Genomic DNA, 26,332 nt, shown 5'->3' on the forward strand with positions numbered 1-26,332 from the left:
CTTTCCCCTGTCTTCTAAACCAAGACAGCAGCAAACCAAACCATAGCTCAAAGGTCTCCAAGGACTATTGTTACTTGTTGGAAACATATTTTCCTGAGGGATGCTGGCATTGCTGTTGTCTGGACCAACAGGGAGAAAATACATCATAGAATCATAGACTGATTTGGGTTGGAAGGGACCTCAGAGATCATCTAGTTCCAACCCCTCTGCCCATGGCCAGGAAATCTCCCACCAGATCAGGCTGCGCAGTGCTCCGTCCAGCCTGACCTCAAACACTTCCAGGTATGGAGCATCCACAACCTCTCTGGGCGACCTGTTCCAGTCTCTCACCACCCTCAGGGTAAAGAACATTCTGCTTGTATCACATAATTTTGTCCACGTCCTCCCCCGTGGGTAGGGGAAGCCATAGTTCTATGTAGTCAGACACAGTTATATGAAAATCTTATGAATTTATTGGTAGAATACAGGGCCTTTCTTTTTTTCTTTTTTTTTAATGAATGTTGAGTTTTAAGGATTAGGTAGTCAAGAATTTAGGAGGTACAGGGTCTATGCTTTCATTTTTGCGTAGGTGCTAGTAGAATTCAAATCCCCTTATGAACTTCTCCAAATTCAGCTCAAGTTCTTAAACTCGTTTGTGGTTCTGGTGTTTCAGACTACTTTTTACCCTTATTTCTCCACTGAAAACACAGCTTCTCAGGGCGGTCTGAGAGCTGAGAACTTCTTGCCTTGGGGCCCCATCTAGTGGGTATTGGCTGGCACTGAGCAGCACCGTGAGCAGTTTGTGCTGCTTTGAGGAGCTGTACGAGGAGCTGGTATGAAGATTCCCTACAGCGCTTAATAATCACAAATGAAATCACTGCGTGTTCATTCTTCTCCAGCTGAAATTTTGTTTCTGTGTCTCTCTAGATAGATGTTATTTTGCATTATGTGCTGAACATTTTCATAATATAGCAGAAACATACCCCAATTGTTAAAAGAAGAAAGAAACATAAGATAGAGAAGAAAAAAAAAAGAATCATCCATTCTTTCTGTATCCTCGTATTTCTTGTATTATTTTAAAAGAATGGCTGCTTTATTTCATGGAGTATGCTGCAGTCATTAGCAAATGATTCGAGGATGTCGGTATTACTCTGTCAAGTTCTTCATAAGTTAAGAGGCTTATTAGGTAACCTTGAAAATAAGACGCATTCCAGCAGCACTGAAAGGTTTGTCAGAGCCAAAGAGTTAAAAACCTGTATTTTCTCTTGACAGAACTGCTTATATGCCAGATTGCTGTAGCGGTAACCATGTCCAGACATGAACTGTTTGTACATACATAGTAGGAAAAGAAAAGAAAGTGAAAAGAGAAATCGAAAAAGGTTTTCTGGCTATATCCAAGTTACTTTTACAAATGACAATTTTCTAATCCATCTGTCAAATGAATTTAGTGAACCAAATTTGGATTTCAGCTGCACTTAAGTTGTTCAGCGTAACCCAAGTGAGTAAGATGGATAGCTAGACAGAACATATGGCCCTAGCTGTCTAAAAATTTGCCTTTTTGAAATGAAAAGGAAAAGAAAAAAGGAAATAGCTATGCTATCTGGTAAGGATAAACCTGTTTTCTCTGGAAAATGTGTCTTACAGAACTAGTTATTTTCAAGAGAGCATCTGTAATTGTACATAGCTCAGAGTCATTCAATTTAAAATGAACCCCGATGAAAGGGCTTTCTGGAGATTGTTGGTGCTATGTGCATCTTCAGAGAGCATCATAAGGGATGGAGACTGATTACTCCTGAATTTGTGTAACAAGTTTGTTTTGCAAAAAGTTATTTCACAAAGGACAGGCTGCTCACTGTCACTAAGATCCATAGCGAGGTTATTTAAAAACGCTGCATGAAACTCCGAAGGCAGAGATAGTGGAAGACAAATGAGAATCTGGCTAAAATAAAATGAACATTGTTGGGAAAAAAGCCTTTTTTGACTTTGACTGTTGAACCACAATCTTGCACTCTTTTTTTCTTTAGATTTCTTTTCTTCCTTATTATTATTTTTTTAATTTAGGGGGAGGAAAAGAAAGATAAGTGATGTAGTATCTAGAAGGCTTTCCGTGCCTTGAAAATCTGACTCTTTAGCTGATAAAGGAGGAATGTGTGAGTGTGTGTTTTTGTGTGAAAAAGAGATTTATAAATCATTTTTTTTTCCTTATCGACATCATAAATACTTGTGTTACTTTCTATTGGTTTTCAAACTCTTATGTAGTTTTTTGGCTTCTATAACTGATGTCCTTTTTGCATTACAACTTTAGCTCTCTCTTTTAATAGCCTAGTTTGATTTTATACTCTCTCAGGAGTCATGTAGAGAGTGGGTAAGATTTTTAGCTGTGCGAATCCTGGAAAAGCTCTAAATTCTCTTCTGGCCTGGAGAAGCAATATTTTTTATTTTTTTCACTATGTTTCTCAGCCTGTAGGGGCTAAAATAGTTTCCAAAATAAATCATCCTGGAAAAAATTACTTTCAATATAAATGGTCTAACCACAGTGATGGAGTTATAGCAGCTGGAATGATCCTGTAAGACCCCTTATACTGACCAATAATTGCCCTAGCTCAGCCCCGGGAAAGGTGTGAAGGGCTGATAGAAGTGAATGTTGATAAGGTTTTTAAGAAATAGATCTTCTTATTTGAGAAAGAAGCTTTGTATAGACTATATTCCACTCTAGACTAGATAGAAAATGTCTTTTTCACTGTAGTTTCTGAGTTTCATAAGAAGTTCTTGAATGGAAGCAGTACTGATACTCATGATTAATTTAAGTCCTTCCCTTGCCCATGTTGAGGATCAAGTCTTGGAATTGTATGTTCTCCTGGTGAATCTATTCCTATTTGACATTGGACTACTCAAATTTTGGAGAGATTGGCCACAGTGTCAAAACCAGTTATTTGGAAAGGGAAGTTTTAATTCATTTTTTTTGATCCATGCAGAGGTTAATACCAAAGAGGCAGAGCTGCAGTGAAGAAGTAGAGGTGCTCCCAAACAGCAGGGAGGTGAAGGAAGGGGATGGGCAGATGTAGGGCAGAGCGCTAAATCTAGAACTGCGTGGCTGAGAGCAGCATCTCCTCTCAGAGGACAGACTGTCTCTGAAGAGACCTTCAGAAAATGGTGTAATGCTTCCTTCATGCCGAGAAAGGTCTTCTGACCTTGGATTTGGGCTTGTTGAGTCAGTAGCAGAGAGAGGTCCAAGGCTGGTGGGAGCAGCCTCACATCCAGCTATTTGCCTGGTATGTGTCTGCCCTCCCATCTGTTCCCCAAACTAAATGGTACAGGTGGGGCCCTACACCCAATGCTAATCTATTCTTCTGGGCTTTCCCAGCAAGATAGGCATCAAAATTTAAGGCTGGGCCAGCTACTAACCTTTGACAGATGCTGTGATCCCTCCCTCCCTACACCTTCCCAGGGAAAGATAGCAGGAGAACTAGGGAAAAAAAAGGTTGGAAAAAAATTGGATCATTTTAACAAAAAAAGAATGATACTAACAATAACAATGAAGATATCAACCTACATACAGATATATATAAATATGCTCAAAGATACAACAGAATATGTTAATACAGGGCCCAAGTCTTCTGGATTACAAGGTCCTAAAGAGGAAAAAAGTCCCAGACTGGATTCAGCAGCAGACAGAAACACCCAAGAGCAAAGTCCTGAAGACAGTCCAAAAAAGCCAGAAAAGGAGCTGAGCTGCTCCCACACGGGGTGATGAAAAACAACCTGTCCCATCAAACAGTGCTCTTCTGTGGTATGGAAACAGGAGGCAGGAAACACCAGCAGCACAGGGAAAGATGGTGATGGTGGAGAGACAATAGAGAGCCGATGGCAACACTTCCCAGCACAGCAGACACCCAGAGGCTCCAAGGTGTGTCTCAGGGGTCCTTATATCCTGAGAAGGAAGACTGTGATTGGTCCATTTGGGTCACCTGACCCGTCCTCGCCTCCCCATAGGCACAGCTGCCCCCTCTCCCCTATTGTGATTGCCACATGTTCTTTTATCCTGGTGATCTCAAACCAGGGCACAAGGAAGGCAGAAGCCTGGCTTAAGAATTCATAAACAATATAAACACATCTTCAGTATGCCTGAAACTCCTCCTCAGACTTGAGAAGACTTTTCTAGTGATTCCATATCCATAGATGTTCTTATCTGGAGGTAATTCCTGTGGAATGCAAGCTAATTGTCATAGCAAATAAATATGATATTTAATATGAACTTTGATACAGCATGAAGTTCAAATAATTGGCAATACTGAAATAATGGCTCACTGAAACTTGCCTTTTTGAAACGGGGATTTCTGAGTCATAATATATTGCAGAAATTAAATGAGGCTTTAAAAGAAAATTGACCAGCTTAACGGGATAATTGTCTAAGTGCAAATATGCTACCATGGAAACGCTGCTCTATTATTTTGGATTCCTTACTCACAAAAAGCTATATTCTGTGTAATAAGTAATACAATAGACATTTCCTGATTGATGCAGCTTCACTGCCAACACCATACAATGTGTTTGAAGAGAAGTCTGAGGCATGAAGGAGGTTTTCACCAACTTTCCTTCCCAAATACAATTTTGGAGTTAATAGGAGTCTTTCTTCACCTTGCCCATGGACCCATTTCAGCCCTCCAGTGATGCCCCTGCAATGCCACAATTACATATTGTTCCAGCTCCTCAAAGCCCTGGGAACCACTAAGAAGAGCCTGGAGCTGTCTTCTTTACACTCTCTCTTCAGGTTTTTATGTACATTCATATGATACCCCTCTGAGGCTTCCCTTCTCGTGGATGAACAGCCAAGCTCTCTCAGCCTCTCCTGGTATGTCAGTTGCTCTAATCCCTTAATCATCACCACAGCATTTCAGTCTGAATGCTTGTGCGTGCATATTTTCATAATGTACATGACAATCCAAGGACGGTAATAGAAATGCCAGTTGGTGATCATGTAAATGGTGGCCAAAATAATCTAGTTATGAAATTTCCTTGAATATTTAAAGAGATCTGAAGTGGTTCTGAATATTATTAAATTTAAAAACCTCTTATACACAGTCTTATCTTTGCACAGCTACTATTTAAATTATTTCCTGGTGGGAGTTGTTTATCTTTGGTGTTGATCTTTAACTGTAATGTATCTACCTAGAAAGACGTCATTGTACTTGGCTTCTCTTCTGATCTCTTTTACACACACTGATTTATCTTTGCTCCTTACTTTGTTGCTGTTCCCTACTCTTTTCTTTCAACAGACTACATTCACCAAGCAAATGTTCGCTGGCTTCTGGAATGCAAATAAATTCTTTGACCTTTCCCTGTTTAAGATCCTTGGTGCATATTTCACAAGTGTTGTCTTAACATAAGAACAATTTTATTAGTCCAGGCCTAGAGGTACATTTAGTGTTTTCTTCTTGTCTATGGCAAATAGCAGGTCCCTAGGTAGGATTTAAAGAACGTAACAAATGGATGTGTTGTGTGATTCCCCAGGGAAGTTTCCATACTCTTATCCAATTTCAGGTCAAGGACTCTGTGAGAGGAATATAGTACCTCTGCAGCTGTGAGTTCAGAAGGGCTGGATGTGGAGGACTCCTTTCTGGACCAGCACGTTCCAGGTGCCTGTGAGGTCCATCAGCAGAAAGTATGACTGCCTGTAGAGAGACCCATTGGAAGACATGGGTAGTTATGCTGGTAAATTACACGTAACCCTGCCTGTTTGTGTCTCTGTGAGTGGTGAGAGATGGTGACATTGCCTTCCTGGTCCTCCTCTCATCTCCTGGGACGCCACAAGCAATGGGAGGTCTGGACATCTCCCTTTCTTTCTTCTTGAGAATTATTAAGGTGGAGGTAGGGGAGTGGGAGGAAGAGGAATAACAAAACATAATAACGAACAAGGCACACAGTAAATGACAGCTATTAAGATAGCTGCTCAATATGTCTTGAGACTGGAGCTTTAACGAACTATTCCCATGTGGTTTTCATGAGGCACAATTGTTTCCCAGGACTTGTGACACAGTAGGAAATTGCTGCATACTTCCCTTGGAAAGGGGGTGACACTGCACACGTGTATCCTTTCTGCTAGTAGGGAGATACATGTGTAGTGGTCTGTTCTCTTTTCAGTGTCATGTTTTTAAAAAACTGGAAATGGAGGCAGTATCCTGTTCCAAATGTATCATGCATGAGTTTAAAGTGTGTGATTGATCAAAGATCCACAGAAAACCAGCCCCTGTTTTTTTGTTGACCATCTAAACTCACCAAGACCAGAATAGAGCTCTTACTTTCCCTTGCACATGCTTCTGTTTGCTGGGTCCTTTCATGATTTCTGTGATAACAAGACCATCCAAGCTGTCAGACAGCCTCTCAACCAGCAGCTACCAGATCTATTCTAATTCTACCCAGCCAGAAAAGCTATTGGCGAGGGGATTTGTCTTTCTATACGCACACAGCTGAAGCTCAGGTTGAGGCTTTTGTATTACAGTATAGGAATGCAAAGCAGGTTGCTCAGTTAGTATTTCCCAGAAAGCTTCTGAAAGGATCATAATCCTAAGGTGTCCTTTTGACAAGGTTCCTCTTTCTACAAGCTTCCTCTTTCTAGAACATTCATTTTTTTTGTAATCATAGAATTGTTTAGGTTGGGAAAGACCTTTAAGATCATGGAGTTCAACCATTAACCTAGCAATACCTAGACCACCACCAAACCATGTCCCTAAGCACCACATCTATATGTCTTTTAAATAACTCCAGGGATGGAGTCTTAACTGCCTCCTTGGGCAGCCTGTTCCAATGCTTGACAGCCCTTCCTGCGAAGAAACATTTCCTCATATCCAGTCTAAACGTCCTGTGGCACAAATTGAGGCTATTTCTTCTGCCACTTTTTACATGGGAAAAGAGACCAAACCTCACCTTGTTACAACTTCCTTTTCTTCAGGCTCAACAGGCTCAGTTCCCTCAGCTCCTCCCCGTAAGATTTATTTTCGAGACCCTTCGCCAGCTTCGTTGCCCTTCTTTGGACACCTCAATGTCCTTCTTGTAGTGAGGGGCCCAAATCTGAACACAGTACTCAAGATGTGGTCTCACCAGTGCTCAGTACAGGAAGACAATCACCTCCCTGCTCCTGCTGGCCACACCATTTCTGATACAGACCAGGATGCCGTTGGCCTTCTTGGCTGCCTGGGCACACTGCTGGCTCATATTCAGCCGGGTGTCGACTAAGACCTCCAGGCCTTTTCTACCAGGCAGCTCTCCAGCCACTCTTCTTCAAGCCTGTAATGCTACTTTGGGTTTTGTTGCGACCCAAATGCAGGACTCAAGTAATATACCACTGCAAACTATGTCTGCCATTGCTTAATGCTTATCACAACTTATTTCTATCCCTCATCTCTGGCAGATTATCCAAAGGTCAACAGATAATGTTGACTTCCTTGTTACTTCTAATATTTTCTAAATAATCACTCTTTTTTCTCCCACATCTGGAAAAATGCAATTATAAACATCCCACAACCAAAGTTGTTTTAATTCTTTGGCCCCTTCTACCCTGTTCACAGAAGTCCTGACTGCTTTGTGCTAGCAGCCTGCACCAGCACCATACAGGCAGAAACAGATGTTTTGCTTAGCAATTGCCACGCGAATTGTGAAGGTTAGTGTGTGAGCACCTTAAGAGGAAGAAAAAATGGTGTTGTGTTTTTTTTTTTAAAATAAATAAATATGAGAAGCCAGCGAGAACTACTGGATATAAGGCAATGCTAGGCAAATTTCAACCTGAGAAGAAAAAGCATAACTTTTTTACGCTCAGTATGTTTAATAGTTGGAGAAAAGTACAAGCAGTAGGGAAGATTTAAGCCCTGGATATGCCCACATTAAGACAGATTTCCTTTTGTAGGAGAAGTGCTTCAGCCAGCTGGTGTTTTTATCACAGGTTTTATCAATTGCATGATGTCACTACAGAAAAGTAGCAAACATAACTGAATGTACTGTGAGGTATAAATAAGACGATCATGATGATTCTTCTGGCCTCAACCTTTGTGTTTCCAGTCAGGAGTTGCCATGCACTGGAAACTTCAAGCAACCGATTTCAGTCTCTTTGTCAGGGAGGGAGCAATGATCTGTTACTCCCCGAGGTGTCCTAAGCAATCCCAACAGTTGCTGTGATTTTATGATGTTGCTGGTGTTGTTGTTGTCCTATCGTAAATGCCCAGACATCTTGACGACTTCACTCAGCTCAAGATTTTTTCCTCTCCTGCACTGCTGTAGTATTTGTGTCACTTGGGGAACACTGCCAGCGGATGGGATTGGGTACGAGTGTCACCAGACAGGCCACCGAGGCAGGGTGGGAGGACAGCTGTCCTAAGCATTCAAAGCTTTACATTCTGTGCTGCTCTGAAGTGACCTGGGCCTCAGATATATATTAAGCTGGAAGAAAGCCTTTTTTGGCCTTGCAGCTCTCTGAATGTGCCTACCTGTTATTTAGGATATGGTGCAGTAGAAGCAGGGCAGCAGCTAATGCTGCCTTATTGAAGTAGAAATTAACAATAAAAGAAACAGGCTACATTTGAATGTGAAAAGTGTTTTGTGCAGGGAATTCTACAGTCTTTATTTGAGTAAAAGCATCCTTTGGAATCAGAAGAATCTTTAACCAGAGGACCAAGGATGCTAGTGGGTGACTGATTTAGTGACAGCTGAAGGCCAAATAGGTAGAAGAGTAAATAATCAGTTAAATGGCATGGACAAAGATATCAGTGAAATCTCGCCATTAGGAACACTTGTAGCTGTACAATAACTGAGGAGCAGTAACAGTAATGGTGAAAAGCGGTGACTTCCAAATGTGGCTTGACCTGAAGCACCAGCATGTGGACCACAGAGAGAAACAGTAGTTAGAGACTGAGGTGAAATAATCAGGTAGGTCTCTTCAGTCTATTTTCTGTGATGAAATATTGCTTCGTTTTATGCACTATGGGATTGCTCTTGAAGATCCGAAGAAGAAACTACTGAGCAGTTGGAGAAGGCTCATTGTGACTCGTAGGCACTTCTGCTGAACAGTGCTTTCTTCTGTTGTTACTAAAAAAGTCTATCTATTGACACTGTGCAAATTAGGGGCCTGCCTAGGACTGACAGTCTTAGCACACTTCTCCTTGTACCCACCTGTGGTGAATTCAATCCTTTTCGTTATAAGAGTTAAAGAATCAAAAAAATCCAACAGTAGTGAGGAACAGGATTTAAGAGGGCTAACTGCTAGCATTCCTAAAGAAAATCATGCCTGGGCTGCATTTCCAATAGTTTGTACTTGTTTACAGTGAAACCCGGTGAGACCTCCACTGTATCATTCCTTCAAGCTGTTGTGGATGTGAATCATCTAGCCCTCTAAGCAAACAATGTCATTTTTCTCTAATGAAACCTGCTTCTAGGAATATACTAAATGCTCATTACTCTAGAGCACATTTAAGATCATATTGAAGTCAGATACTATATCAAGCATGGCACAGGACATACACAGGATAGCTACATGCTTTCAGTGACATGAACTGATGGATATGCCACATTATGTTCGATAACCTTGAATAGTGGGATATGCCTGAACTTGATACTATTTGATATTTTCACATCGTCTCTTACATTGGACTAATCATGCAGGTGGCCTGCTGTAGGATCTGTTATGTATTCCCTTCCTTCTCCTTTTCCCAATTGTAAGAGGAGCAGATAATTTCTGTGTTATTTGTGTGAGGCTGTGTGGAGTGTGAGAATGTTTTTTCAGTAAGATTTTCCGACTGAGGACCATGTGAAACGGAATGATAAGGAAAAAGGGAGAGCCAAACACACAGACACCAAAAACTGACTAGTGAAAATGAAGTCAATAACCAGAAACAAACCTGGTTAGTGGCACTAATTGGTAAGGATAGTGGAGTGTGAGAACGTTTATTCTGGCAAGATGATCTGATTGAGGAGCACCTAAAATGAGGTTGATAAGAACAGGTGAAGCAACAAACGTACAGAGACACAGACCTGACAAGCAATGATGGAGACTATGAGAAGAAAGAAATCTTGCCAGTCACACTGATTCAGGGGCTATTCCAGAAAAACTCACCTGGACTTCACAGCTGTTAACTTTATAACTGGAGTGGCTGGAATGAAGTGGGTGAAGATGCTGAATGCTGGACCAGAGGAGTGAGAATTTGTAGATTTGTGGAAAGTGATGAAAAAATGTTTAGGGGAAGGAATAGGGGAGGAGTAAAGAGAAGAACAGGGGCCAGTAATGTGTAAAACAGGGCCAGTCAGTGTGCTTGTCTTACCGAGCCCTGTGCCTGACCACTGCAGTCTGCCATGTCTTCTTTAAAAGCTTTCTTATCTATCTGTCTCTATATAATCTCACTCTTCATCTCATGCATGAGTGCTGCACAGGCTGAGTGACAGTTACTGGGTGGACTGGTATGAGAGTACTGGATGCCAGCTGTTGGGGTCAGACTGGGGCTGTAGGTGCTCCTACACCATACATGCGGGTGTTGGGGGAACCCGCAGGTGTGGGATGCCTGTGGGATGAATGCGTGGGTGCGTCCATCTATTTGCGGTGAGCACCAACCTAGTCCAGAGATAGAGTAGGCAACAACACAGCAAAGACCTGTGTGCTTCTGAACCTGGAGCATTATGTGTGTGCCTGTACTAGTGACCTTCAGTCTCTGAGGGATGAGGAGGGGACAGGAGTTGAGGCAATGGGCACAGACTGAAACAGGAGGTTTGGAACATCAGGAAGCCTTTTATTTTTTTTATTTTTTTTATTTTTTCCTCTTTTTTCTTTTTTTTTTCTTTTTTTCTTTTCTTCTTTTTTCTTTTTTTTTTTCACTGTGAGAGTGGCCAAGCATTGGTACGGGTTGCTCAGAGATTCTATAGTCTTCATCCTTGGAGATACTCAAAAGCCACCTGGCAATGGTCCTGGGCAACAGGCTCCATGTGGCCCTGGTTGAGCAGGCAGGCTGGCCAAGATGACCTTCAGAGGTTCCTTCCAACCTCAGCCATTCTTTGATTATGTGACTGGGCTGTCTGTGCTTACGTCTGGTGTCAGTCCTATGTGCAGGTGCTGTTTTGAGCCGTAACTCCCCCAGCTGGCAGCTACTAAAGTCTGAAGGCATCAAAACAGACTTGCATTGTGCTACCAAGTGGTGAATTTGGGACTGTGGCAGTCCTGTCTGCATTTTGCAGGGTGGTGAAGCATCTGCACCACATGACTGCAGTGTAACTAGTTGTTGTCTCTGTCCTCTTACAACCTGTGGTTGTGTGTAATTTAATCTGTTGTTGCTGACGTTGAGATTAGTTGATAGAGATAACTGCTGCTACAGCAGGTATCTGCAGAACTTATTGTGTGATATCTGATTAAATATAGCAGGGTAAGACAAAAATCCTGATGGTCCTTATCTTTGCACTTGTTTGAAAAATAGATCTCATTGTAATGGTAAACGAAGAAGTGCCGCTGAGCTGATATACTGCTGGCATGGTCTCCTATGGCATGGTTTGTCTAACTACTTGCAGTTAGTAAACTGTACTAAGAGAGGTGGTTTTCATAAAAGTTTATCAGAAACATTTCTAAATGATTTTATTAAATTAAATTAAAAGGAAAAACAACCCACAACATTTGAAATATGTGCTGTAACTTCACGTGACTGGCAAGAGACTATAATTTCCTTGTCTCTCCCTAAAATTTAACAAAATATATTTAGCAAAATGTTCCCACTGGCTGGAACCCCAGTTTTAATTAAAGTGTAACTGTCAGCACGTTACCAGCTCTAGAGTATTTAATGCTATCCAAAGCAGTGGAAAATATACTCTTGTTGCTGCTTGCAGTAACTCACAAAATAAGTAGTTGAAACATTCTGCTGCACCAGGCAACCCTGTATTTTCTGTTTGTGGCTGAGCTAACCCTCTGTCAACTTTTTAAAGAGGCATTAAATCAAGAAGGATATGAGTCAGAGCTCTCCTGAGTCAGGAAAACCTTACCACTGAAGTGCTCCAGAGTGGATCCTGGGACAGCAGGGTGACACATTACCATTTAAATACCTTATAAATGATTGACTCACTGCAACTCAGTGGAGTGTTTGTCTTCTTAGGTATAAATAAGGATAGTTACTAAGAGATTCACTTTATATTAGGTTACGGGGAAAAGAATCTCAACATTTTGTATATTCAGGTGTTTTAATATTTGTTCAAAGGTTTGTGCTAGAAGTGTCTGATGCCCTGGATGCTGTTCAGTCTAGCTCTGTTGAATTGCCAGTTGAAAATCCCTGTCTGCCTGTTTAAAAGAGCTTCTAGCAAGTAGGTACTTTTCACAGCTGCTGTTGTCCTTTCTCCTGGGAGCTGCACAGCCTTCTCTTGGTTGCAAGTGTCTTCTTCTCCAGATGTCTCGACTTTTCTGTGGTCTCATCTCCATACAGCCTATCCTCGTTTCTGGGAGGGGTAGTTTTAGCTCTTGGCAGTCTGCAGTCCTATGTAGCCAGCCTTAAAATACTTGCAGGTTGGGTGCTGAAACAGAATGTGAAAAGGTTCTAACACAGAAAGAGAGGATGCATCAAGAAAAATTAAAATAAGCAGAAAGCAGGAGGTAGACAGGGAAGTGTTTAAGCTTCTTAGGAGCCAAGCTGGTTTTGTTTCTCTCCCCACCTGAAAAAGGCAGTCAGATGTGGTTTCCCTTGGGGATTTGTGCTTAGCTGCATGGAACACATTTACAGCGCTGTCAGCAGTCAAGTGTGTCTGCTATTGCTCTCTTGTTAGCTAATCTTCATAAGCAGGTGCACTGACTCAAATTCTTTTTTTTTGAATTAAGATTTTCAGATCGTGATATTCTCTTTTGAATAAGGCGCATTCTATTTGGTACGTGTATGGAACCCGCACTTGATAATCCTAAACTTCTGACCACAGGCAGTAACAGAGGAAAGAGCATGATTTGTTTTTCGTATGGTTGAATTTGCATGCAGTGTTTCATTTGTAACACCAAGGGAGATGCCAGGACCTTGGTAGTTGTGGAGGAAACCCAAGAGACTGCTCTATGATCACCAGTGCACAGCGTCCATTTTTCTCTCATCCCTTTAGAAACCTTATCATAGGGCTTTTGTGAAACTATAAATATATGTTACAAGCATTTGAAGAAATCAAGAGCTAACATATTAACAAAGTTGGACTTCAAAAGCTGCCATATGAAGATGCATTAGGTTTTCAGAGAAGAAAGCTAAAAGCACAAGGCTGCTATTAAGGCATCCTTACAGGCTAAAAACTTACCTCTTCTAACACCGTTTCATTTCATCATTTCATTTCCTTTCTGTTTTGATGTTTCCTTCAGCAGCTAAAAAGCTAATGCGTCTTCTTTTCTGAGCTCCATTTCAGGTCTTCATCTTCCCCTTTCCTGGAGTAGTTGAGCCATTACTTAAGCCTGTATCAATTAAACAACCCACATCAAGAGACTGGTATAAGATAAAGAGGTAATTCTAAAATACCATATTCACAAAAGGATTTTAGCACATGCTCAGTTTTAAGTGCCTGAATAATCCTTCTGATACCCTGCTAAATCTCTGGTTTAAAAAAGCGCCTCTTAGGGAAGAACTTCTGTTTGGGAAGTGGAGGGATCAGGGGAAGATGCCTTCAGTATCAAGGAGGAAGTTTATTTCAGAAAATAATGCAAATTATTTTATGATTAACATGTTGGATATTTTTCGTCTCTCTGATGCCTTAATTTCAACACCATTGAATAAAACGATACTGCAGTTTTCCTCTCCTATTTTTTTTTTGTTAATATCTATGAAGAAAATGAGACTTTATTTATTGACCTGGCGATGAGCTGGGACTGGCCCCACTTCATGGCTTGTTCTTGCCTGTGGCATCTTCCCCACAGCCCTCAGGATGCACTTTCACATTTTTGACATCCAGCTTCATCCTGAAGAACGAACTTAAAATAGAAGAGAGCTCAAGTGCAAAGGCAGACAGAGCAGGCTATATATTCCTCCCTTTCTTTAAAGATAATAAATATAGAACAAGAAATTAAAAGCAGAGATTGAAACGAGAACTTTGAAGTTTCCTGAAAACAGATCTCATTTCTTCCAAGGAAAATGCAATAGGAGAGAGAGGAAGGAGCTGTGTAAGTAAAGTGGGTTTGCTCTGGATTATTACATGCTAATTACTTTGACAGCTGCTTCTGGAGCAACATCTATGCTCAGTGCATATGCACTCATTCCACTGTGTCTGTCTCTGTTGGTCTAATTCTGTCAGACAGAGTTATAATTTAAGATCAATGGGAGGAAGGGAGAAGTCTGTGCCAAGCAAATGGTAGTCCTAGACGATAAGAGAATCAGAAGGAACCTTACCACAGCTATTTAGGAAAATTGGATGAATATTATCACTACAATAAGAATCAATTGGCTAAAGACTTTTCCATATCTTGCTCTGCTTCCCGTAAGTGCATGCACAAGAAAGCGTGACTTAAAAGGGCATTGTTCATGTATCAAAGAATCTTATACCTAGCACTGGAAGATCTTAATTATTACTTATTGGCTTTGGTCTTGAACCCATTCCTATATAAATAAACTGAAAATAGATCTTATTGTTTGCAAATGCTTTGAATATCAATGAATTCCCTACTAATTGCATATTCCTGATTCACTGGATGTTTGAGTCATTATGAGTCAAGTCATGAAATGTGATTAGGTCTGCCTTATGAAGAGGTTTCCCCGGACATGTCCTCTTTCCAGACAGAATAAGAGAAACATGGTTATTTCTTCATGCTTATCACAAAGCCTTGTCAGAATTCCTACCCTTCCTCCCCTTGCCCCATATGGGCTCGTCATGGGAGGGATCCCTACGGGATGGCTTACCACCAGAATGGGGCAGAGTGACTGAGCCAACACTCAACAGCTCTGCAGAGCAAATGCTGTTAACCCATCACATCTGGACACATCAGAACCACTGCAGAGGTGCTTTAGAGCTTCTGGATAGAAATCTAGGAGCCCTACAGGTACCAAAACTCCATTTTAGTTGGTAGTAATCAGGGACCATCAAGGTCTCACAGAAACAAGTGCTTTGGCTGTGTTTTTTTCCTCCACCTGTATATGCCTCTATGTGTATTAATTCCTCCTACTTTACCTACAAGACACAGAAAAATCTCTTTCAGGTTCACTGGTGACATTATAGAGATGGAAACAGTGAGTAGGAACTCACTATTTCTTTAAATCTCTGTTAATAGGCTTTTTATACAGTTGCTGTGCCTTCACATATTGCAGCCACAATCTTAAATCCAGAGAGGTCTTAAGGAGGGAACAGGGAGGCTCGTTTTGCAGCCTGAGGCACCAAGGGGATCTGATATCTTCACTAGTAAGATCTGGAGCTTATGTCTCCTCACTGGTCTTCTAAGTTATCGATTATTTTAAAACTTCAATGATTTCTAAATATAAAATTTAAACTGTTTTCTGACATGAAACTGTTTCCAATGTGCTTGGTGTTGCTGTGAATAGAAACCCCACTTTTAATATAAGCAATTTCTTTTTTTAGGAATAAGGTCTATTTTTTATGAAAACATACTACAAAACTGTATATGGGGTAGGGCTTTTCTTCTGCCTTTATATTGCACCCTTATTGCCTATTAGGCTGACCTCAGTTTTTGGAGAATCACTTGGTTAGTTCTAAATATAGCACTGCATCTGCCCTTAAATGGGAGCGAAGGGGCAGTAGCTTTTAGAGAGGGGAATTATTTTTGTTTTCCTCAGCCAGGAAGGAAAGCTGGGAAAGGCTGGTCTTCCTCTCTGCTTTGCAATTTTTCTATATCCCTTGGTAAGTCCATTTTTCATCTAGGTTTTTCTTGTTCAGAGCAAATGAGAGTGATTGTGGGAGGGTGTTGAGTGTTTTTCTGTAAAAAAACAAATTATCTTCTTCGGGGAAAACAAGCAACAAGAAGGACACAGTTTGATTTATGAAAAGACAAACAAAAAATAAAGTAGAATTGTTCTATTCCGTGCATAGTCAGCTTGATTTTATTGTGTATTACATTTGCTCTGTTTCTTTCTGCATATAAAGAACTGCATTATACCAATAGCTTTGTTGGTGTATGTGCTTTTCCAATTGCTCATTTGTTGTGAATGCCACTTTCTTGTGTGCTTATACAGTATAAAGAGACATGATTCATCTAAAGTAGAGCATAAAATCCTATAGTAGCTGGAAAAACTATTTGACAAGTTGTAGAATAAAATGCAGCTAGGACAAAACTTTCTACTTTTATTTTTTGTCTATTAAACTTTGAATATGTGTTTTCAGAAGATGCATTTCTGCACACACATGATTTGTTCTGTGCCACATGAGAATTCTAGCTAAATACCACTAAAGAGTCTCGGGAAATCATGTTCATGACTTGAAACTGTCTGTGTGTTGATAACACCTGTGAGCCAATGAAAGTATCACAATGAAGGATAATCAAGGATAATGAAGATTGAGGTGATGGGAAGTGAATTTCACAATCTCACTGTCTCACCTACTTTGCTGTCCAGTTGAAGGGACATGTGCCAATGAAGAGAAATCTTAAAACTTTATTGGAACAAGTTGCAACTCTTTGTGCATTTGGAATGTTAGGCTGACAAGGTTTCAAGTCAATGTGGACAAATTTAGCTTCATTTAATTCCCACTCATGTGAGATCACAAAAGAAAGCATCTACATAAGCACCTCTCTGGGCTATATAGTGCTTAGCTTGTAACAAGAGTATAGCAAGAGAAGTCAGATTGAAGGCCTCCACTCCCTTCCGTCATGAGAGTCATAGAAAGGCCAAAATTATAATCTTTTAGACTCACAGCAATGCAGGAACTGGTGCACAACAACGACCTTGCTGGAGGAAAGGATACCAATAGCTCTGCCTTCTTCCTGTTTGCCACAGAGAAAAGCTGGTGCTTAACTCCATCGAGGGTTGTGGCTATGACCATGACTGTGACCACTCAGGCTATATTCCAAATTGCCTCCACACTAGCTGTTAATGACTAAGAGGTGAAGCAAATGATTCAGGGACTATTACAAGGTCCAGGTGTGCAGTCTAATCATACATGTGCTATAGCCAAACAATTGCCTCAAGTTGCTTATTCTACCTTTATGTCTTTGCAAGTAGACTCATTTGATGCAGTGAAATGTTAAAAGTCTACTCACTGAAAACATAGGAAATTATTAATAAAGAATAGACATATCTGTGATGGCCAATATTGTCATCCATTTGAAAATGTTGCTTTCCTGGATATTCAGATGATGAGAAATAGATGTCAGAACTCCATTTTTAATCAGGAAAGTAATGCATGCACTTCTGGGGGTGATTTGAACCAGAGTGAATTTGTCCACAAGATTTCTGTTTAAAACTGATCTATGAAACTAGGATAGTACTGTTCTCATATAAAGGAGGGATGATCATTATAACATAAAACCAGCTATGATGTAGCTAAAAGAATCAGAAAAGACAAGGAATCTCAAAGCTTGCTGAGTAATATCTTGAATTCCATAGGGTTCAAGCAAATGAGAAATCCATTAATTTTCTTAATTTCTTTTTTTTTTTTTAATGTCAGAAAATTTGAAACTGAATTCTTATTATGCAGAAGGAAAGAATTCTTCAATGGGAAAGATAGAAGCATCTTAAAATGACAGGAGATTGTGTGTTTTTTAAGTTTGTCCTTTTTCATACACATCATTTTTCATACAATTTTTTGTGTAAGATCTAAATGCATACAGAGATAAAAGACTGGAGAGACATATTAACACTTAAAAAGTTTGTTAGCAATAAAGAAGATGTTACTGGATCCTCTGCATCCTTTTCTGTTTTAGACTGTAGTGTCTATGAACTGCATAACGATTCATGCTAGTTTTACAAGATAGCCACCAAAGTAAGTTTCCTGGGGAAAAATATTCTTATGCTATTTATCTACTGCAATTTCTACAAGATTAATATAACCATCTGGAAAGGACCATATGTTTTCTGAGGCAGTATGGTAATTCTTTAAACTGGTCATTAGAAGCAACTGATAACTAGAAGGTGTGGAGTTTTTTTCTTTTTCTTTCTTTTATTTTTTAACTGTGGTTTATAGGTATTAAATATATTTTATCAGCTAAATATCATGGGATTTAATATACCATGGAAGTATAAGTTGGCAAAACCAGCGCTTCCTAACAAAACTTGACTTTGATGAATGTGGAAAACAACAAGCAGAACTACAGACAGGTAGAGGAAACAATGCCTGTGTTATGGGAAAAACAGGACAAACTCTCACATCAATACAAATGGTCAAACATATTTAAGAAAGCAGAGACACAGAGGAAGATTGAGAATGAAGATATGCACATAGGAGCAGGATGTACTGAGCTTTCAGCCAGAATTAAGAAGATAGGCTACGTGAGGGCAGGCAGGAACCCACAAAACATTTTTGGCACTTCTGCAGATGGACAAGGACAGAGATAAGCAAAGAAAGTACATGTTGCATGGTATGGCAGTGACAGGTCAGGCAGGGAAAGTACATGCTGTATAGTGCATTGCTCATGACAGGAGCCTCCTGAGCCTGAGAATGCAAGTTATCTATCTATGGTGAGTACAACCATGTTCTTCTTCCCACGGCATTTGTCAATCCCATCCATCATTTTATTTGGTTGTGTGCCTGCTCTCTGAGACTGTGTGAGTTATCATGCTAGAATTTACTGCCTGTCCTTTAAATCTTAAATTAACTCACTTATCAGAATAACAATGTCTATATCAGACCCTTGGCTTCTCTGCTCAAGAACATGGCCCCTTGTCACGTGGCCCTAGATTATTACTTTCTATTCAGATCTCCATTACTATTGCATGAAACTATGCATATCCTGCCTGGGAACTCTGCCTTTTACTCATGACCAAGTATAAATTGATATACACATGCTACTAAGCATGTGGAAACCTATATTTGTGTAAACTGATTTGAACAGTATGATTAATCCTTAAGAGCACTTTGACTGACTTAACATTTTTGACTGGGTTTAACAGTCCTCTAAGTGGTTTATGCAACACATAGATTAATGAAATTTAGGTTGTTCAGATGTTCCCAGCTTTTGCAGCCATAGAAATAAATAGCAATAATATAGTAATAGTAATAATAGTAATAACAATAATAGCAGTAATAGCAATAATAATAGTAATAATAAATAGTAGCAATAATAGTAGTATTAATAATAGTAGTAGTAATAATAAAAGGTAGGAGTACAATGGCACTGTGTCCCACCAAAATAAGTAAAGGTTGGATGAGAAACTAAATGTTTTAGAACCATCTTGTCCTGTAACTCTGGGTCTTTTCCATAAAATCCAGTGATGTTAAGAGAATCTGTATAGTTGAAGTTCAAGGGTTGTTGTGACATACAAGCCATATATTTTAGCAAGTTCTGTGTCACACTTGCAGTCACCTGCCAGCAGATCTTGGTGAATACAACCTGAGATTTACTTTTAAATTTGTTACAATTATCCAGAAAATTAATTTATCTTTGTCTTAGCCTATTTATATATTTTTTGTTGTTGAATTTTCAATTTCTCATTGGAAAATGTTTCATTTTTTTCCCCAGTGCCTCTGCTAGACTACTGCCTGCATCTTGCTTTTGGGTCAGTTGGGTCAATTGACTTGCCAGTATAATTAGGTCTCCAGCCACTGCCAGTAATAAAATCTCAGTTGACCTGCACTGATAACTTCAGTGAGGCTAAGTTGTCATCTGCATATCATGTTATTTAGTATATATTTCAAATATCTTACATAAACATGTATCAGTGGAAGACTGGTAAAACAGTCAACACATAGTTCCTAGGAAGAAAATAGAAACTTCTCTTACAGTCAACTCAAGGTACCCTACATGCTCTGTAGACTCTGCTGAAGCTGGTTTTACAGTGGGGCTTTGATTTCGCTCTTGAGCTACTAGTCTTTGCAGCACTATTAGGTATTAAATACATACTCTGCAAGCATAGTTTGTGATTAACTGATGATGATTATTACATTTGGAATTGTTGCCAGGCAGCTCCCCTCTGTGTTAACAGAAGGCAAAATGAGTCTGGCTGCTAACAAGCTCAGTTAATTGCTTTTATGGATGCTGGGAGTGGATGACTACACTTGTTTCTATTCTAAGGCTGTTTGGGTAAAATATCTGAACCTAAAATTTGAGAAACCCTTGTTGTTGATTAATAGAAGAAGATATGCTAATTAAAAAGTAAGTTTTACATTTAGTAGAAAAGGCTGAACTGTAAATGACAATGATGTTTTCTCCTATCTTAAAAATGAAAATAACCCAGACTGTGATCCATCCAAACACATGGGCATTAGTCTGCAACCTTTATATGTCAGATCTCAGTGGGAGTTATAAACATAGCAACACGTAAATTGCATCTTGATAAATTCACAAAATTGTTTAACTGGGCCACATGTAAACATGAGTAGCGCTTCACAGCTGAGTCAGCTGAATCTATGGCCATGCCCTTTGCACCTTCATTTAGGTGAAAAGGCTAATTAAAAATAGAAAAGAGGGAACATTATACCATTAACTGTCTGGTTAAGGTATGAATTGAGGGGAAAGTCAAATGTCACATACACACAATAGTCACAGAGTTAGACAGCAGGAAGAAAACCAGTATCTGATGTCTGTAGGTATAGTGTAATGTCATGTGCAGATTCCAAAGCTGGAGAAGCCAAGGCTCCTCATGGGTCTGTGTAACTGTGTTTGTGTAACCAAGACAACGTGTTCTATGATGAGTTAAGAGGTCCATGCCAGCTCAGCATTGCACGTGGGCACCTCACTAAGCTAGCAGCTCTGCAAGCTGCTGTACTGTACTGTATTGTACTTACTTGGGTCATGTTAACTTTCTTATTTCTCTAGAAATGTGCTAATATATATCTTTAATATCCCATAGCAATGTTGTCAACCTGTTTTATTTGCATCTTGCAATGTTTGGTATTTTGACTAAAGGTCTTGTTCCTGACTATGAGATTTGTCGTTCTCCTGTCTGTTGAAAAAGTAATTATAGGTTATGCAGAAGTTACAGCTATCAGATGATAAACTGCAGAAACCCCCATCTCTTTAGATCTCATAACTTTTTTTTTTTTTTAAATAAGATGTATCTGCTGTTAAATATACCAACTGTCTTCTCCTACTGAGACCTTTTTCTTGGAAAAGTAAAACTAGCTGATGTGAGAATGTCATGACTTGGGGGTATCTGGCTCTGCTTTTGAATACCTAAAACCAGCAATCAGACAGAGTTGGAGTTTATTACACTACTTAATCAATAACAAGCATTTCCTTTTGTTAGGAATTTCTAGACACTGGAAATATGGTATTTACAGGTATTTTACCATCTTTAAATGTTCGATTTCTTAGCCTATAAAACATGGTGGTTTTTAAAATTATTTTGGGTTTAGTTTTATACAGTCAGGCAAAATTGCCAAACAAGCAAATAAAATTAACTTGCTAAACTAAGAATCACAGTCTTTCATTGAATCTTCTCACATTGTTATTTATAGAAATGTGACATGTTGTATAAGAAATTTACCTCTCATTTTTCAAGAATAAAAACCTGCAATGAAATGTAGAACACGATTTCTCCTGCATACACAACCTGGCTAGTAATACAATTAGAAAAATGTAAAGAAGTCACACTGTAAAATTTTATGCAGAAGTCTGAATAATACGTGTAATTTTTCAACAATTTTACCTACGTTCCCATTCTCAAATGGCAATTTTGCAAAATGATTTTTCAAAACATGAGATACTGATAAAAATTCCATTATGTGATGTCATTGTTTTCAGAATAAGTAATAAACATTTAAAAACCTATTTTAAGCAATATTTTATTAAAGTACATTGATTGCATGTACCTTTTACACAGTAAGAAGTTTAAAGGAACTGAAAAAAATACATGGAATTTGGAAGTTGGCAGTGAGGTAGTGACTAAATTTCTTCAATTTTGAACTAGATTTCATTTTATCAGAAACTATTTTTTTCCTGAAACAGTTATTAATTGAATTTTAATGTAGGCATTTCTCACTTTTCTCTCCAAAGCATGTATCTCCAGATATTTGATAGGAAACAGGACACAGCCTAAAACTAGTCAGTACCAGTGCCTTTGAAATTACTAAGAGAGGCTCATGTCATATCTAAATGGCTTTATAAGATGTTTATACAAATCCCTTTGAGCTTTCTTTTTATATACATCATGAAGCTGCCTAATTATGGGACTTTTTGTTACAAATGCGTATTTTGGTGTGGGTCTGAGGATTTCCATCATGGGCAGATTCTTCTTGGTGGGGCCCATGGCTAGACAGGGCTGGGCTGTGAGGAGCTGGGGATTAGCCTTGCTGCAACATTGCGGGGCAGGGCTGTAGGCCACAGAGGGCTGAAATGGGGTCCTGGGCCACGGCCAGGGAGGCTGAGCAAGGACCTGACACCTTCTTAATATGGCTCCTAAATGAGCTAGTGTTGATTTGCTTTCTGTGGCTAGCCCTGAGGTGAGTCTCAGGCCATGTGCCTGCCTGTGGCCCAGCTTCTGGAGAGGACCTGACAGGTTGCACCCCACATGGGAGTACAACAACAAGGACGATGCCCTGACCTTCAGGAGGAAACTGGAGGTTATTGCAGGAATTTGCCTGGCAGAATAATCCTTCAGGATTTGGCCCAAGATGCTCTATAGACCTTATTGTGGCAAATTGCCTCCATTATCACTGAAGTGCAGCCATGTCATGGGAAAAGTGTTGGCTCTTCAGTTGTGCCCTGGAATTGTGGAATATAGTCACAGAATAGAATCATTTGCCTTGGAAAAGACCATAAAGACCATTGAGTCCAACCATTAACCTAGCAATGCCAGGTCCACCACTAAACTATGTTCTTAAGTGCAATGTCTATATGTCTTTTAAATACCTTCAGGGATGGGGACCCAACCACTTCCCCAGCCAGCCTATTCCGATGCTTGACAACCCTCTTGATGAAGAAATTTTTCATAATGTCCAATCTAAACCTCTCCTGTCACAACTTGAATCCATTTCCTCTTGTCCTATTCCTTGTTACTTGGGAGATGAGGCTGACCCTCACCTCACTACAACCTCCTTTCAAGTAGTTGTAGAGAATGATAAGTTCCCACCTCCGCCTTCTTTTCTCCAGGCTGAACACTCCCAGTTCCCTCAACTGCTCCTCATAAGAGTTGTTCTCAAGACCCTTTGCCAGGTTTGTTGCCCTTTTTTTTGGACATGCAAACCCTCACCACTGTTCAGTCAAGAGCCCCAGATCCAATATAGGTTTTAGATGGGACTTATTCAGCAGACTGTAATTACACAAGCTGGCACGTACTCAGGACATGACTGGCAAGATTCTTCACTTTTTAAAGAAGTTATTATATTTCTAATGAGCACAATGTCCACATCCGGACACCTCTGGGTTCTTGTAATGTCATATTTGGGAATTTTGCATAGCTCTAATTTGGTTGGAAACATACTCTTTCCATCTACACTACTTCTGGGAGGTCCCTGAATGTATCTGAGAACCATCTACACAAATACTGCTGAAACTACACCATGCTTTGGAGAAAGTCCACAGGAGGGCAACCAGAATGATTGGACATCTAGAAAAAATAACCCTTGAGAAAGAATTGGAGGAGGCAGCTTTGTTTAGTGTAAACAAGAGAGCTGAAAAGAGATGTGAACAAAATATTCAGCAGGCTGCTGTGTAAGTGGATGAATACAGTCTGTTTTTTGTTGTCATGGTGAGTTGGACATGAAACAATGAGGATAATTTCCAACAAGGGGCAAAGTAAAAGGTTTGAAGAGTGGAGAGCTGAAACATCTAAAAATGCCCCAAAAGCTATCAGATTTCCATACCTGGAAATTTCTATGGAGATGTTAAATGACATCTGCAAAGAAGGGGAAAAATGATCTGACAAATTCTCTTCTAGCTCTGTCATCTGTGATTCCATAGTCACACTGTGTGGCTTGATGAGACACAGTCTGAGGTACCCATGTATAACACTGATGCCTTTATTTGTCATTAAATTGATGGAATTTTATTTGTACACGCACACTTCCGTGTCTATGTATCAAAAAATATCAAACCTAAGTGTCTGAAATATATGGCTAAATGCAATTTCACATTTTGCAGGAACTACTGACTGTAACAAACTGAAGTATGTCTTCAGTAGCGGTGCCATTTTACCAGAAGAGGCATAAGCATTTTGATCAATCCTATCGCAACATTCAGACAAGATATGTACTTGAGGAATATGCAGCAAGAAAGTAAGTCCCATGTATTTCACATACGGAGCATACAGATGTTTCTATTTTCGGTAAACAGTTCTTAGAATTAGGATATTCAGATTCCCCCTACACACCTCAAAGTTGTGATTTATTCAGGATGATAATTTTCCAGTTCCTTCCATTGGGATACTCTCTGTCTATTGGCCCCCACTAGCATAGCTAGATTTTCTAGCTACTTTGCAACTCACCTGCACAGACCTTTTATCTAAGGATCTGTCCTGTTTACTACCTCCCAGTTGGAAATTCTTCCTTAATTCTGACTTAGGAAAAATTGCCACATAATTTATTGTAAATCAGAGTTTTTTACCTATTCTTCTACAGGACATGAGGATACTCCTTCTCCTGAAGATGGCTATACTAATTATAGTTTTTTGTCATTCATTTTCCTTTTTTAAAATTAAACAAAGGTTTAACTCCTCTCATGCGAAATCTCAGAGTTTTAGCCACAAAATACATGTTCTTTGTATCACAAAGCATCAGGCTTTGAATCTTGGTTGCTTAAGAATCACTGTCCTCCCTCCTCAGGAATTAAGAGGCCTAGCTTGCTGTCTAGATTGTCTAGCTTCCCTTGTGAAAGAGCAGTTTATACAGAAGGTTTTGTGAAGTGTAAGTAGGCAGGAATATTTAGAAATAGGCAATGTTATAGGGATTCTGTGTGATTTGTGTTTTTAGGCTGGTACCCTTGTACTTCACTGAAGTGCTACCATAGCACTTGAATGACTGGAGACTGAAATAGGTATAAATTTAATAGAACTGAATGAAATAAAGTGCCTAACGATCCCCAGAGACAGATGATGGGCATTAAGCCCTTGAAGGACAAGCAAGAATCAGCACCCTAGTGCAGTCAGTGAGAAATACAAAGTAGATTTCTCACTGAACAGTGCTCACTCATGGTATTCAGCTCATTTAGAGTAATTTCTTTGACTTCTGTGAATTCATATTTTACCAGAATTGCTGGGTTATAACACTGTCTTTTATATTTGAAGGGCTGCTTCCAGACAGGCTGCTTATTATGAATCAACTGGCTTGGGAAAAACGACATGTAGACTCTGTGCCAGGAGGGCACGCACCTTGGCTCATGAAGCAATGCAAGAATCCAGGAAAAGGTAAAGCTCTGTTGGTCCCATCTGAACTATGTAGTGTCTCTAGTCTCATTCAATATATTTTATTTTTTTTTTTTGCCAGGGGTCTTTTCAGAGTCAAAAAGACTGGAGACTTCTCTGTTACTGTTCGTCACTAATCTATTTTGGCTGAAATACTAAATGACCGATTTTCACTTTCAATCTCAGCTTTCAACTCAGAGTTTTTCCCCTAATCCCCACTCTGACCCTTGAAAGCAGTTCTAAAATCAAATTAAATTATAATCTGCCTGGGATCCAAAACTCATTTGTGCCCAGATCTACTCCACTATTCCTAAAATTTCTGATTTGGATCAATTTAAACATTTTGAGTTCTTTCCTAAATATCAAGAGAGCTAGAGCCAAGGGCACACAGTAAGCAAGGCCCTCATTCTGATCAGGGTGTGAACAGACACAGAGCATGCCTTCACTCCTCTGCCTTCTTGTGTCCATGGGAAGGAAAATTAGGGGTCTGGAGAAAGCCAGGCAGATTCTTCATCTCAGTTACTAGAAGACTAAGACTGTGGGGCACCCAACTTTCAAAACCTGAAGCTGTGGCACCACATACAAGGGGAAAGAACACAAAGGAAAATTCATATTCGTTTCATATGCTGATTGGGATAGGCAGATAGACTCTAAGAATAACTCCTAAACTACGTTTTACATCTTGCTGATATGGTTCTAGAGCCTTCAGTTGCCTGATGTATATGAGTGACAATCTTAAATTTTCATATTGGTTATGCTTACCTGATATTTTATCTTGTCCTTCAGGACTCTCGAACAAAAGTCTCACTCAAGTGATGAGAAAAGGATCCGGTTTGCCAGTGAGTTGTCTGCTTTGGAAAAAGAGATTCACACAGCCAGGCACCGTGCTAGAGAACATCTGGATAGACTTGCTGTACAAAGGATGGTACAGTGATGAACACTTTTGTTCC

The 26,332-nt window shown here is 39.8% G+C and overlaps 1 protein-coding gene across 1 annotated transcript in view; it reads left to right on the forward strand.

Annotated features, from left to right (window-relative positions):
• Positions 1 to 15,737: 15,737 nt before the first annotated feature.
• MYOM2 (myomesin 2) overlaps positions 15,738 to 26,332 on the forward strand; it is a 79,507-nt gene continuing 68,912 nt past the window's right edge. Inside the window, exons 1-4 of the mRNA XM_009877978.1 lie at positions 15,738 to 15,792; positions 24,125 to 24,258; positions 25,266 to 25,385; positions 26,169 to 26,307. Coding sequence (XP_009876280.1) covers positions 24,152 to 24,258; positions 25,266 to 25,385; positions 26,169 to 26,307 — 366 coding nt within the window. The 5' untranslated portion in view covers positions 15,738 to 15,792; positions 24,125 to 24,151. The remainder of the gene's footprint in view (positions 15,793 to 24,124; positions 24,259 to 25,265; positions 25,386 to 26,168; positions 26,308 to 26,332) is intronic.

Source organism: Apaloderma vittatum, unplaced genomic scaffold (genome assembly GCF_000703405.1).
Source record: "Apaloderma vittatum isolate BGI_N311 unplaced genomic scaffold, ASM70340v1 scaffold4041, whole genome shotgun sequence".
Taxonomy (NCBI): domain Eukaryota; kingdom Metazoa; phylum Chordata; class Aves; order Trogoniformes; family Trogonidae; genus Apaloderma; species Apaloderma vittatum.